This window comes from Schistocerca piceifrons, chromosome 1, assembly GCF_021461385.2.
Source record: "Schistocerca piceifrons isolate TAMUIC-IGC-003096 chromosome 1, iqSchPice1.1, whole genome shotgun sequence".
Lineage (NCBI taxonomy): Eukaryota > Metazoa > Arthropoda > Insecta > Orthoptera > Acrididae > Schistocerca > Schistocerca piceifrons.
Genome location: NC_060138.1, coordinates 709,121,063 through 709,137,406, shown reverse-complemented (window position 1 = coordinate 709,137,406; position 16,344 = coordinate 709,121,063). Strand labels below are relative to the sequence as shown.

The 16,344-nt window shown below is 40.4% G+C and overlaps 1 protein-coding gene across 1 annotated transcript in view; it reads right to left on the bottom strand.

Annotated features, from left to right (window-relative positions):
• The window catches only part of LOC124710804 (protein unc-13 homolog 4B-like), a 145,083-nt gene that overhangs the window by 29,856 nt on the left and 98,883 nt on the right, over positions 1–16,344 (bottom strand). Inside the window, exons 7-8 of the mRNA XM_047240954.1 lie at positions 10,612–10,827; positions 52–255 (exon numbers count right to left, since the gene is read on the bottom strand). Coding sequence (XP_047096910.1) covers positions 52–255; positions 10,612–10,827 — 420 coding nt within the window. The remainder of the gene's footprint in view (positions 1–51; positions 256–10,611; positions 10,828–16,344) is intronic.

Below are 16,344 nucleotides of genomic sequence, written 5' to 3'. Positions count from 1 at the left end.
TGCAGCCATTTGGTGGTACTGTATTTATTTAAGTCATCGTGATAAACATACCTTTTTCACTCCATTTAGGAACCCACGTGTGCTGCTTATAGAACAGTTCCACACACATGTTAACATGTGTTCAAAATGGTGTACATGAAGTTGCAGATGCATAATCAAAAAGTTTTGTGATAGGTATTCTACCAATCCTTCACAGTGTTGTGATTTATGTGTTTTTGATTCTTCCAATAAAAGCTTTTTTATAGTTGGCTCCATCTATAAAACAAAAATAGGTGTTGTCAGACATCTTGTAGGCTACTACACATATCAATAACACAAACTGGTATGTAAATTTGTGACAGATATGCATAATTTAGGAGCATAGATAAAAACTCATTGAACAGCAGAAGCATAGTCATTGTAAGGCACACAAATATGAATGAAAACTTCGCTTGCATTCAGACTCCTTTATGAATTTGAGTTCACACACACACACATACACACACACACACACACACACACACACACACACACACCTATATAGCTATAATGACCTTGCACAATATAGCTGTGTGTGCGTGTGTGCGTGTGTGTGTGTGTGTGTGTGTGTGTGTGTGTGTGTGTGTGTGTGTGTTTGTGTGTGTGCACATACAAGAATATGTGAGTATGTATGTGTATTCTAGCTCATAAAAAGTTTGCTCAGAAGCTAGTGAAGTTTCCTTTTTTGTGCCTGTTGACATATCATAGCTTCCACTGTTCAGTGAGAAACGAAATAGATATTAAATTATAAGTTCACTAGTAAACGCAGGCCTTATAGTTACGGGCAGGTGAAGGGGATGGGAACCAGAGACAGACCAATACATAGGTAGAGAGAGAGATGCACAGAGAGTGAGAAGATCTCACATATTATAAAGCTAATAATATTATATTTTTAGCCAAATGATGTGGCTGGTAGTGATGAATTCACACATTGCTGTAACAACTCTTTGTTCATTAACCTTTGATTAAAGTCATTATGGTTTCATAGGATGAAGGGCCAACATGAGTACATCTGAAAAGTCCATCATGACGATGTCTAGTGAGTACCCACTCTGACGAAGTCCACAATCATTGTTAGTGATGATGAATTAGAAGGTACCATAGATGATCAGCAGTACTGCACCACAAGGCTGTGAGTTTGTGGTCCATCAAGATGCAGATCCATGCATGGAAGGGGTTGATGAACATATAGTGGATGATGATCCCAGCAAAGATATGAGACAGCACTGTCTAACGGGTAGCAGCAGCAGCAGCAGGTGTGTATGGAATCTTAGACTCGAAGCTGCTGATGGTCAGTCTGGAGCACAGAATGGAACTGGCTATCAAGGGGCTGAGCAGCAACCTAAGTATCCATCAGCAGAGGAATACAGGTGCATAGTCATGTGGACATGTGACAGTGCTGAAATAAATAGACGCTTGCGGCTGCAGAACTGATTACCTCGACCTGCGTACCACGTATTAGCATGGCCTGTGGCTTCAGATGCTGTGGCATATGCAAGAGGTTTGGCAGTAAATGGCCTAGCAAATATTCTGTTGATAAACAACATCCCAAGGTAAAGCAGAGGCCATGCCTGACACATGAAGCATGTCCATGAGTGTGATAGCTGAATATGCATAGGTCTATGCCTGCTTATACTACACTCCTCCCTGCTTAAGAGTGATTGTGCAGCCATCTCACAGAAGCGCAACATCATAAGGACATGCACCATGACTTAAATGAAACAACAGGATAATGGATAAACAATTTGTTGTTAAGTATTATGCCGAAAAAGACTCAAAAGTTCAGCAAAAATTCTGGGAATATACAGAACTGGACCAGTAATGGACAAAAAGAAATTACCCCAAAGAAAAAAGCATACCATTTCCACATACGGGAATGACAATTGTTTGCTGTAGGTGGTGTGTGTGACAGGGAAAGGTGGGAGCAGGTGGGGTTGGTGGTGGAGTCTCCAAGAAGATGCAGCTCATGGCCCAAAAGAACACATGATGGGATCTGCAGTGCCAGCTGGACTGTCTGCAGGACAGCCACAGGGGAGGCAGGAGAGGTGATGGCCAGGAAGAGTGCCAAGAGAATCGGGCATGACTGTGCTGGTGGGGACTGCCAAAGCGGCAGTGTGGATGGCCGCAGCAGCATGAGTGGGGACAGTTGGGCTGGCCAACAAGATGGCCACAGATGCGGTGGTGCTAGCAGTAGCAGTGATGGCTGAGAATGGCATTGTGATGGCTGTGACAGGGCCAGCAAGAGAGCAAGCATTAGCATCAACAGGGATCGTGAAGACAGGACGGCTGGCTGTGACCAGTACAGTGATGACTTGATTGACACCAAAAGGGCTGATGACAGGTGGATCAGTGTCTGATGATGGTTTCATGAGTAAGCACTGGGGCTGATACCAGAGGGACTTCCATCAGATAATTCTGTGAACAAAAATCAGTGTGCCACATGGTATGATGACATTCCAACAAACTCAGTGGAATGTGGCCAAGCCTGTTAAACACGAATTCCTGGTGCAAGCGTCCAAATTCTGGTCCTGATCACTGTAAGAAAGCCTGTAGAACCTAATTGAACAGGGAAATGCTTCACAGCAGGTCCAGAATTGCCTGACCGTGGAAGGGGAAGGCATATTAAGGCAATGATGCCTCCAGCAATTGAACATACATGGTACACAGAAAGAAGAGGATACTCTAAGAAACTGAAAACAATGCTGACCAGCAACATCAAGCAAGAAAATGTGCATTGATTAACAAATGAAAGGACACCTAAAATATACTCAAAACAAAACATTGCGAACAACTTACATCTACTGAGAAATCTGAACATTAATTGCAAAAAACGAACACCTACTGAAATCAAGACAAGCATGCAATTTAACACAGTACAGAATTGAAGAATGGAATGGTCCCTGTCTGGTACATGGATGGATACCCTCACACTGTGGTAGGATTTGCCTACAGACAGTCACAACAAAATATCATTAACACGATGTCCCATCAAGATGACGAACCAGACACATCAGAAACCCTGAAACACATGCGAAGAAGTGGCCTCTGCATCCATGCCCTTTCCAGGCACCACCACTCTCAAGAACAAGGCCGGCAACAGCTGCATCGTCCACGTGAAATACGACATGGCATGGCAATGTTGGGCTCAACATGAAGGAGGGCAGTGACCAGATCATGGATAGACCAGGAGATGGTGCTGCAGCCAGCAAACCTTGGACAGCTATTGGAGTGGGCAAATTATGAATAAGTGCTATACTGTGAATCCTTGTGAATTACGAGTGTCTCACCTTAGAGAGTCACTCCCATCATCACTGTACTATACAGCAGACAAGGGAATAGTACTGTGTCACAAAACCATCATTCTCATCACCAGTGTTATAGCCTTTGCCAATCAGTGTAATTGATAGAGATTGAATTCATATATTGCTATAACAACTCTTTTGTTTATTAACTTGGACTTAACTCAGTTCAGTATTAACGGCCACACATGAGTACAACTGAAAAGTTCATCACAATGATGTGCGGCAGGTGCTCACTATGATAAAGTCCATAATTATCATTAGTGGTTATGAGTTGGGAGGCACTGTGAATAATTAGCGGCACTGCCCCATGAGGCTATAAGCTCATGGACCATAGAGACACAGGTCCATGCAAAGGAGCAGCTGACAGATGTCCAGTAGCTGATGATCTCAGTGAAGGATGGACAGCACTGTCTGATGGGTAGTAGCAGTGGCAGTCATTGTGGTCCAAAGTGCAGATTCAAGGCAGCAGATAGTTGGCCTGGAGCCCAGTGCCAAACTGGCTGTTGAGGGACTGAATGGTGATCTAAATACCAATCAGCAGAGGAATACAGGCACATTGTCACATGGACACATGACCACGTGGACACAAATAGATACCTGTAACTGTAATGCTGATTACCATGACCAGTGTGCCACATACCAGTGTGGCTTTTGGCCCCAGATGTTGTGATGGCTGCAGGAGGCTTGGAGATAAACAGCACAGGAAATCTTCTGTCAACAAAACAACCTCCTTAGGTAAAGCATGGGCAGTACATGGCCCATGATGCACATCCATGAGTGTGGTGGCTGAATATGATTGGGCCCAGCCCCGCATATATTACAAGTACAACGTGTGCTACCATATGAAAAGACAATAAAGGTAAATATCAACTTAAGACACAAGATACAAGATGTGACATAGTTTTACCTTCAGTAAGTGGAAATATATAATGGCTCACCCACCCATTATTTGTGAAAAGTGATGCTTCTATTATGATCCTCTGAGCTGATGAAGCCACCATAAAAATTGTGTTCTACATCTAAGTCAAATGACACACTATCAAAGAAGATGTTATCCATTTTACAGTTTCAAAGAAGGGTGTGTTAAAAAACTACCATTGACAAAAAATCAATCATAATTTTTTCAAGCCCTGTGAGACACCAACTATCCTTACTTATCTTTCATCAACAATTCTAACCTCTGTGAATAATCTCATTGTTAAATATTCCTGTTGTAATTAGGTGTAACTACAACATGACCAGTAGACTGAATACAACTTTATTCCATGGAAGCTTTAACAACTTGAACACAGTATTTAATAAAACTCAGTAGGAACAAATTATGTACACAAAGAGATATAGCAATACACATAGTGATCTGAGGCCTAGTATAGCTTGGACAGCCTTAAATAGACTGGAGGACTGGAGGCTCTCTCTCTCTCTCTCTCTCTCTCTCTCTCTCTCTCTCTCTCACACACACACACACACACACACACACACACACAACACAAACACAAGTCTGAGCTACCCTCTGTGGATGATATAGCATTGCCGCTTATGTGGCCTTTTGAAAGTACATCCACACATCACTACTGCAGTCCTCCGCTCTTAGGGAGACAATGGATTCTTGAGATGTCTGTGCTGTCCTCCTCATCTGCTGAGCTCTGGCTAAGGCGGAATATGGTCTGAAGAGCTTTGAGTGTGGACACATTCTGCAACCACCTTCCCATGTCACATCACATGGCAACACCAGCAACGCTGGGGTTGTTTCCATGTTAACCTAGGGCATCAGTTATTGTCACGGTGCTCATGGTGCTGATGATACTGATATCAGTGGTTGCTCAGGAATGGGTGATGAAATTCCTGACAACAGTGCTGGAAAAAAGAGAGGAACTGCTGGGTTGACCACCGAGAGTGGAAGCCCTCGGCCCTGTGGGAGGGGAGAACCAGTGGCAGCAGCAGGTGGTGTGATGGCAAATGTGGTCAGACTTGTAGGTGATGGTGTGACATCACTGGCCTGTCCACATGAAGGCAAAGCTGATTATGATGCCTCAAGCAGAGGCCACCCTCTGTGCAGATATTGCAGAGACACTGCCCCTCGTATCTGGGGATGACAGCTGGAATCAGTTTAGGGCGATGTCTGAAACTGCATGCCCAGACAGCCACACACAGCCAGAAGAGGCATGGTAGCTGCATGGGTTTATGTCCAGGTAAGGACACAAGAGATGTAGCAGTATCATCAGCTGGCACCTGTGGAGTAGCTCTGCTAGGCTCCTCGCGGCAAACGGTGTTAAATGGTATGAAGAGAGAAACCTATCTAAGGCAATGTCAGACAAATAGTTGGCAAGATACTTTCTCATCTGAGTTTGGAATGTTTGCACTAGGCATTCTGCCTCACCGTTGGATTGTGAATGGATCAGGGAGGCAAGAATGTGATGGGTACCATGGGAATCACAAAATGCCACCTACTCTTGAAATGAAAATTGGGGACCATTGTTGGACACAAATGTCGTGGGCAATCCTTTGAGTGACAAAACTTTGGACAAGGTTGCAATAGTGGCACTTGTGGATGTGGAAAAACAGCAAACAACATTTGGAAAATAAGAATATGGATCAATGACCAACAGCCAATAAACACTGAGAAAGAGGCCAGCGAAATCCACATGTATACAGTCCCATGCAGGCAACAGCATGAGCCAAGGAGAAAACGATGCCCAGGGATCTGCTTGGTGCATCACATAATGTGAACAGGAGGCAACCAGGTGGGTAATGTCACTGCCCAAGCCAGGCCAATGCTCTTGTGTGTGATACACCACAATGAATTGCATGTAATAAATGGAGAACCTCTGAACGAAGCACTGAGGGGATCACTACCCAAGGGGCTACATTATCTATGTCTAAAAGCTGATCATCACTGACAACAGAGAATCAATATCAAAAGATGTAATAATTATGGAAGGGGTCAGACACACTAGTAGGTGGTGTATCCAACCAACCATGTTGTACAAATATTATGACCTTCCACAGAACAGAATCTAAAGCTACCAAAGCTACAGCCTTCACAATCAATGTGTTAGTTACATAAAAAACTATCAATTGTCTGCTATATGACAACATCGATGTGGAAACAAACCAATTCATACTGAAGAAATCCTGGGTTTGGACCAGCTGGCAGGTGGGACAAAGCATCAGAATTAGATATCTGCATCAGGATTGTTGTGCTGAATTTATGCATTACAAACAGAGACAATGTGACCTTCTTTGCTGCAATTATGACAGGTAGCCCAGTGGTTTGGGCAGTCATGCTCTTGGTTAATGAAACAATAAGAGCAGGATGGAGCATTGAACACATACATTGCTGTTTACTGGACTGTTTACTTTGGTGGTGCACCAACTGCTGGGAGCAAGGCTGGGTGCCATGACTATGTCTTCCCCCTGCAAACCATCTGTAGCTTGGTGTGGAGGAGAAGGTTGTATTGCTCACACCTCACACCATGACTCACTTTGGTCACACCATGACTAACTTTGGTCACTTGAAGCTTGCAACACCTCAAATGACTGTGTAATAGCAAAAGCCTCATAGAGGAATGGATTTACACGCTGGAAGGCATGCTCTCACAACTCCCAATCCAGAGCTAAACAAATGATAGCATCTTCCACCATCTGATCAGCATATGGCACTTTATGCACATCAGACACAAAATGACAACAATGACTTAACCCATCAAGTTCAGCTGTCCATGCTAAATGGGGTGAATGTGGTTGGTTGCCACAGTGGTAAAACTCAACGGGGGATGCAACAACATGGGTCTGCTTAGAGTAGTATTTTGAAAGAAGTTCACACATTTGGTCAAATGTTAAAGAAGATGCATCCTGCAAAGGGGTGAGCTGATGTAGGACTTGATGTATTCTTGGTGACATCCATGAAAGGAACAAGGCATGACATAAAATATTGTCAGTAATCCTAAAAGCTTGAAAGTATTGTCACAGACATTTCTCACTTGCATCCCATTCCTCAGCAGACTCATTGTATATAGAAAAGGGAGGTGGATAAACCATGAGGGCAAAACAGCAGGTGACATAGAGTGAGGAGCATGCCAACTAGACAACGCAGAAACCAATGACTGAACTATCTGAGTTTGATTGTCCAGTGCCTGTCATTGTGGTGAAATACCATTGTGAATGGTTCTTGCTGTTTGAACAACTGATGTAAAATACCCTCTGATCCACCATCAGCCATTGTGAGGATAAACAGAGGACCAGCCAGGGTAGAAATTTATCCGGACCACAGTCACCGCCAATCATGTTTTAATTAGGTATAAGTAGAGCATTACCAGTAGACTGAATACAAATTTATTCCATGGAAGCATAAACAACTTGAACACAGTATTTAAGTAACATTCAGCAGGAATCATTATGCACACAAAGAGCTGCAGCAACACACATAGAGAACTGAGGCTGAGCGTAACGTGGCTAGTCTTAAATAGACTGGTGCCTGTGGCAGGCTCTGATGGTGATCTCTCCCTCCTGCACACACACACACACACACACACACACACACACACACACACACACACATGTGCAAACCACATAGCACTGCCGCACGTGCGGCCTTTTGAAAGTATGTGAATGCATCACTGCAGTTTCATAGTACCAAATCCACCTGATCTTAATTTATATTCATTCCCTGCCCATTTTCCTCCCCACTGTCTTCTTCTACCTACCTACCTTTGTATCCATTTACATCCACACTCTGCAAACTACTTTGAAGTGCATGAGAGACATTACTTTCTACTGTACCACATATTAAGAGTTTCTTCCCTTTCTATTTGTATATGGATAATGATTTCTTACCTGCCTCTGTGACCACTGTAATTAGTGAAATCTTGTTTACAAAGTCCCCATGTATGGTGCTGTAATATATTCCTAGATTTCTTACTTAAGTTTCTTGAAGTTTTGTAAGTAGGCTTTCATGGTGTAGATAGTACCTTTATTCAGAAGTCAACCACTTCATGTTTTACACCTTTTCTGTCAAGCTATTCCTTAAGTTAATGAGTCTACGTGATCATTTCTAATGCAAAACTAGGAACAAACTTATAACACAGTTGTTAAAACAGAAGAACTTTACACACCTGAAACTATGATAATTGCTGGTTGGTATCACATAAAAAATGTTGAGAAGTAAGACAGGAAGTTGAAAAATAAGACAGGTAGTTTCTTAGGAGAATCACAGAACCAAAATGCCAAAACAGAATTAGGGCGAAACAAAATTTATCAAGCTATATGCAAACATCGCAGATACAATCAGGAAATGGCAACTAATAAGTCAAGGTCACTTACATAGGATGGATAGCACCAATGCATCAGAAAATTCTGAACTTAGATTTACTGATAAATAACCAAAGTTGTTGGCTAACAGAAACTTGTGAAAATCTGAAGGAAATTAGCGTGTATGTAGAAATCGCAAAGACAGAACAAAATCCAGAGCTGTAATCAACATCAGGCTACAGGATGGATGTCAGAATGGAAGAAGAAAGTTAGGGAACAGATAAAGAAATACTGAGAGGAAAAGAAGTGGTACTTTATTTCAAGGATACTCCTTTGTTTTACAAACTCCTTATATAGAAATGTACTATCCTTCTGTTGTTCATAAAATGTGGCAACACTTTCTAATAAAAGTGAGAGGTTTAGGTCACTTTAGTTATTTGAATGTTCCATGGATCACATTTACAATAATTTGTTTTGATGTGGAACGTGCTGATGGTTTCACAAATATTATACATTTGCTCAGTTTCTTTCTTTCTGTCTTTAGCTGCATTTTGCGTTATCTATTTTCCAGTCCCTCATACCCTCTTTTCCATAATCTCCCCCCCCCTCTCTTTTCTCTCTCTTTTCTTCTCCATGTCTTTATCTTTTGAGTCTGTTTTCACTCTCCCATTTATTTCAAAATTATCTTTGGTCTTTAATAATCTGTGTAATGATTAGATAGGATTTGTTAACAGAACATCCGCAACTGAGCTGCTACAAATACTAGTATGGTATTAACAACAATATTCAATACAACTGTAATCCAAAAGAGTGAACAACAATAAAGAGGAAACCATTTTTAAGAATATTTTTTTCCACCAAGCATTATCATATATCCAATCATACAGCATTAGTACTATTAATTTATTGCCAATTTAGCACTATTAATATTTCTTGGCACCATCAGTTCCTTCATGTACTACATTTCCTGCCTCGTTTCAGTAAATTTGTTCATCTGAAGATGGGAATATAATTCTCCCAAATAAAAAATAAACAAAGTCACAATTGAAGTTGATATTTTAGATCTCACTATGTACTAATTGCTCGTTATTGGTGCCACTAGTACCAGTAAACTCTTCTACCTTGGTTCTCTTATAATGGAGAGATGTAGCAACATTTATTACTATTCAGCAGTTGTACATTTCTCATTTTTTTCCATTTCATGCCTTCCCCTTTTTCTCGAGGGAAGACTTGAATGGCTCATAATTCTAATAAATCAACTTTTTTTTAAACTGTTGGACACTGACTCTATCTGCTCTCCAGAAGCCTTGCCCACCCCTGCTACATTTGTGCCACCATCAGACCTTTCTGCTCTGAAAATCACTCACAAATAGCATTGGCTTAGCCACAGAGGATGATTTGTGTGTGTGTGTGTGTGTGTGTGTGATCTATTTTCGATTAAGGTCTTACTAGATGAAAGCTTTTTTTGTGACAGTCTTTTTGTTGTGCCAATCTGTGACTCGGCATATCCGCTATATAGTGAGTAGCAACTTCCTTCCCATAATATTGTTACATCCTGGAATTTTGAATAATGTAATAAATGTTTCTATGTGTTGTTCTTGGAAAATTATTCTAATTCATAATTATTATTATGGTTATTAGTAATATTCTACTGTGAAATTAAGATGGGAAATAACAGTATCATCTTGTTAAACAGTGGAATTGAAAATGAAGAAAGTTTAACTATTCAGCAGAGTGTGTGCTGATATGAAACTTTCTGACAGATTAAAACTGTATGCCAGACTGTGTCTCTAATTCAATACCTTTGCCTTCTGCACAAATGCTTTACTGACTGTGTTACTCAAGCATAGCTCACGATCTGCATTCAGAGCTCTATTTCTGCTAGTACCTCATCACTTACCTTACAAATGTCCAAGTTCATGTCTCTGTGCAACACACAGTTTTCATCTATTCAAAATACACTGTAGCTCTTCTTATTTGGAGTGGCCATCAAATGACAATCATTTATAGTCATTTACAGAAAAAGTGCACAATATTCACATACCCGTTCTGTTATGGAGTCAAGCTGATGTAGAACTTTCTGCTGTGCTGATTCAGATGTGCGTTCCACAGTATTTGATACAGTCTCATACCACTGGGATGCAAACGTTTCAGAACGGGCAGATCCTAGATCCCATAAAATTTCTTCTAATTTCATTTCAGTCACAAATGGAGCTAGTGACTGATAAACATATTCAGATGAATTAATCCCAGAACACATCTGTAATAAGAGAGAGTTATCAAAATCTCAAACTGGAGTAAGCATTTCCAAATTTTAAATGTGTTAATCATATTAGATGAGGAAAACATGTAAATTATGAAAAACAGGGGAAAAATTAAGCACATTTTAACAAATGTGAAAGAATTAAGTAGGAGTAGGTCTTCACAAGAAATACCATTGATAATCAATAATAAACTCATTTTGTTTTAATAGTATTATACTGAGTTTCATAAACATGGAGGAAACAGATACTATATACGAAAAGACGTGCTTTCATATGTTGGAATGTACCTATTAGTGGTTTCTAGTTTTTTCTTGGTGTCTCATTGATTGGAGATCATTGAATTTCTCTAAAGTGGTTTTATGGTGACTTCTCCAATAATGTACACAACACAACTTTTAATTAATTTGGCTTGTTCCACATTTATTGTCACTATTGACAATAAGATGACTAGTTGCAGCCCTCACATAAAATGTTATTCGCAGGTGGAAACTTCCAAAATCTTACTCATCAGTATGACAGTGTCCAACTATTCACAGTATGCATTTACAACCAAGTGCTAACAGAAAAATGCCACAACACTGGTTTTAGTTCACACAGTCAGTCAACATATCAGATTTCCAGATATGTGCTACCAATACACAGAGGTTCATAATAACAGGACCTGAATCAATGTTATTCACTGACTGACTCAAATCATTTAGTGTAAGATAATACACATCAACGCTTGATCTTAACACTTGGCATGAGTCATACAGATATGTTCATTGTACGAATACTGGTAACAGACTTCCACAGAAATATTAGTCATGTATGAACTTACCTGGAACTTGTTACACTGTTCTTATTTGCATGATTATCAACTGTAGGCTTTATAATTGTTTGGATTATTTATTCAAGAGGAAGAGCTCCACAAACTGAGAAAGTCAGTAACACATTGGTCCACCTCTGGTTGTTATGAAGCAGTTATTCAGTTTGGCATTGACTGACAGAGTTGTTGGATGCCATGCGAGGAATCATCATCATCTTGGACAGTTTTCAGCCTCTGGCCGTGTCTGTTTGGAACATAAGCCTCTCCATTGTCTTCTGTCTTGCCACCATCTCTCTGTCTTCATCTTGGTCCAGTCTTCTCCTTTCTTCTGGACACATTCCTCCACTCCTATCAGCCACCTGCCTCTCGGTCTTCCTCTTGATCTCTTTCCTTCCAGTTTCATCTTATGTATATTCCTGGGTATCCTCTTCTCCTCAATTTGCTTAACATGCCCATACCATCTCAGCCTTGATTTCTCAATCTTGTTCTGTAATGGTTCCACCTTCATTAACTCTCTGATCCTCTCATTTCTTAACCTGTCTATCTTTATCACTCCAGTACTGTTCCTCAAGAATTTCATCTCACTAGCTTGTATTTTGCTTTTCTCTCTTACTTTCATAACCCAGGTTTTGGATGCATATGTCAGGATTGGGGCATAGTATGACCAGTATATAACCTTTTTACTGATTTGGGGTACATCCTTGCTTCATATCAGGCTTTCGACACTCTTCTGAAATGCTTCTGCTTTTATCTTCCGCTCATTTATTTCTCTGTCATTTTTTCCATTTTATTGTATCAGGCTTCCTAGGTACTTGAAACTCTCCTCTCTCCTCAATCATTCCCCACCAACTGTTATTCCAGTTGTTCCTCTCTTCTTCATTCTTGTTGATAATCATCTCACTCTTACTTATACTAAATTTCATCCCATATGCTTGCACTGTTCGTTCCCCTACGTCCAGCTGCTCTTGTACTTCCTCCTCCTTATTCCCCCAAATCATCAGATCACCTGCAAAAACATAGCTTTCATCTTTCCTTCACCAATAACTTGTGCCACTGTACTCAATACATCATCCATCACTACAATGAAGAGTAATGGTGAAAGTGCACTTCCATGTCTCAATCTATTCTTCTGTTCAATCCAATCTAATCTCTCTCCTCCCACTTTCACACAGCTCACACTTTCATGGTACATTTTCCTTATCCTCCAAATAATCTGTTTTGCTACTCCTCTGTTCTCCAGGGCTTTCCACACTTTGCTTCTATGTACACTATCATATGCTTTTTCAATGTCCAGAAAGGTAATTAGTAGACCTATTCCATATTCATAATGCTGTTCCTACAGTTGTCTTACAGAAAAAATTAGATCCACCATGGATCTTCTTGCTCTGAAGCCATGTTGCTCTTCTCTCATCCTTCCTTCTAATTTTTCCCGACTTCAAGCTCCCAAAGTTTTTTCAAAAGTCTTTGCACAATGACTCATAAATGTTATCCCTTGGTAGTTCTTGCACTCTTTTTTATTTCCTTTCTTAAAGACTGTTCATACCCATACCCATACCCATACCCATACCCATACCCATACCCATTCCCTTCCTCCAGTCTTCTGTGATCATCTTCAGTCTCCACACAATTTTCATAACTCAATATAGCCATTGTATCCCCAATTCTCCTGCTGCTCTCACCATCTCTACACTTAGCTCATCCAGATCTGCCCAATGCCTCTGCCACTTCTCGCCATGTAAGGTCTTTTTCTATTTGCTGTCCCTCCTCTTTTTTCTCCTCGGCTTGTACCTCCTCATCCAGGTCTCCATTCGAGTTCAGGAGTTCTTCAAAATACTCCTTCCACACATTCTTGAGTTCCTCCTTATTCTCTGCGTCTTGGCCACTTTTGTTCACCATTCAGGCATAATCTGTCATACTGTTCTTCCTCTTACTTTTAATCATCCCATATAACACCTTTTTTGAACCTTTACTATCCCCCTCCATCATTCTGGTCCACTGGTTCATCCACTTTCTTCTCCTCTGCCACTCACTCTTTTTGATTCATTCTTTCTTGCTTGACACGCTTCTCTTGTCTCTACTGTTCTCTTCTGAAACCGTACCCTAAAGGCTCTATTCTTCATCTGTACTATATCCTTGTTTTATTATCCCACCATCTCTTTTTGTTGCTTGTACTCTCACATATTGTTTCAACCACACTTACTAATATTCCCTTTAGTCTACCCCATTCCTTTTCAACCATTTTTGGTTCATCCTTTGGAATGCGTTCCTTTACTACTCGTAGGTACTGTAGCCTGCTTTCTTCCTCCTTCAACTCCCATACCATTATACGTCTTTCCTGGTTTTCTGTCTCTTTATTATGCTTAGTCCCTCTCAAGTATATTACCAGCAAACAGTGGTCACTATTTAAGGCCTCTGATGGTATTACCATTCATCTCACTATCATACAGGAAGTAGTCAGATCAACTTTCTCTTTAAGTCTTGACTGTACCAGGTAATGTTGTGGCTCTCTCTTTTCCTGAACCAAGAGTTCTCAACCAGCAAGCCATTCCTTTGACAGAACTCCAATAGTCTTTCACCTCCCTCATTTTGGCAGCCCCAACCCTCCGGTCCAAGCACACTTATTCTCTTTGCTTCCTCATTTAATCCATCTCTTACTACTATTCCCACTCCACTTCCCCTCCCCTCCTCATTTCCACTCCAATACAGTCAGTAGCCTTTCCTCAGTTCTCTCCTTCCTTCTCCTTTCGATCTCATTTCAGGTAACCCCAATAGGTCTAACTTCCTTCTTTCCATCATGTCTACCATCTCTTCCACCTTTCCAGTCAGTGTTTGTATATTTAATGTTCCAAATCTTAGGGCATAAAATTCTATCTGACTGGCACATTATACTGTCAAAATCCTGAGCTAGTTGGAGGGCTCTGCCCACAATGCTCCAAACATTTGCAATTGGAGCAAAATCTGGTGACCTTGCTGAACAAGCAAGCATGAAGACAAGAAACTTACACCATTTATAGGTGGGCATTACCTAGCTGAAATGTAAGCCAAGGATGACTTACCATGAAGGGCAAGAAAATGGGGCACAGAATATTGTCAACATACTGCTGTGCTGTAAAGGTGCAGTGGATGACATAAAAAGACATCCTGCTATGAAAGGAAATGGCACTCTAGACCATCACTCCTGGCTGTCGGGCCATGTAATGGGTGACAGTCAGGTTGGTATCCCACTGCTGTCTGAGGCATCTCCAGACACATGTTTGCTGGTCACTGGGGCTCAATTTGAAGTGGATCTCATGAAAGATGAATCCTGCTTTGAATTCTGTTCTGATGACCAGTGAAGATGTGTCTGGAGACGTCCTAGACTGTAGTTGGTTACCAACCCAACTGTAGCTGCCATACAGCCCAACAACCAGGTATAATGATTTTCTGAAATTGTAATCATTTGTCTGTCTGTATATGTACATCACATCTATCAATTTCCATCCAGTTTGGAAAATTCCTTTGAGGTGTATGTGGTTTTTTTCCCTTAGAGTATAAATGGTTAGAAATTACAAAAATGTTATGGAACTCTAATGTGTACCTATGCTGTGAATGTCAGTACAGTTGTCATATTTGAAATTATGATAAATTATACAAATTCTTAGTTAATGGCTGAACTGATTAATGGTGGTTGTCATTTGGTCCAGAAAAATTAGGGCACCAAAATTACAATGGTTAACTTGGGAATTTAGCACACAAAAGGAAACAATAGTTTTAGGTGGATGATAACTTCAATTCTAAATATCTGATAAGTTACTTAGTTTCAGAAATATTAAAAATGTTACTGTAAAGTCTGGATTCTGGGCTTTCTAATGGTATACATCAATGTTCATAAAATGACTGATTAACAGTCAAGATCTAGAATTACCCACTACAGTAATAATTTAAGTTATTAATTACTCTGAATTAACCTGGTTTTCAGAAAACATAAATGCATCACTGCATTCTACATATTGAAAATTATTATCTGAGTACCAAATTTACTTGAAATAAGGTCTCAATAATATTTAGATAGATTTTAGGATGCACAACATATGCATGATATGCATAACTACATTTATAAGGGAACTCGGAAAGTAAAAAAATATATATAGTTATTAGCAGGACCGCAATAATAGCAAGTGACGTGGTTCCAGCTTGCTATGTTATAATATGCTCTTCATAGTATTGTGCTTATGCAACAGAGCACATGCTCCAAAAATAAATCCAGCGAGTGTCAGGGGAAGACAGCTACTTCCACCTTCTTGGGAAAAAAATATCTTGGGAAACCAAATTGCCACAGAGATAGAAGTACAAACTCAGTATTAGTTTGAAGAAAAGCAAAAAGTGTAATGGATATTGACTAGTAGAAAGTGCACTTAGAGCCACTTGTTGTGAAATGTCAAAACTATACCACAATTCATCACTATTATTCTTCCAGCTGAAAATGGTTCCAGTAGCATTATACCTTCAATTCACGATGCTTTTCTTGTGTTACCAACATATGGCAAAAACTATTAGAAAGCGAGTATACAAAGATCTGCCAATACTGCGGTTCTCTTCAGATCACCAAAGTTAAGTGCTGTTGAGCTTAGCTGGGTCTACCAAGCACTGTTGGCAAGCAGGGTGCACTGAGCTCTTGTGAGGCTAATTGAGAAGCTACTTGACTGAAAAGTAGCGGCTCTAGTTA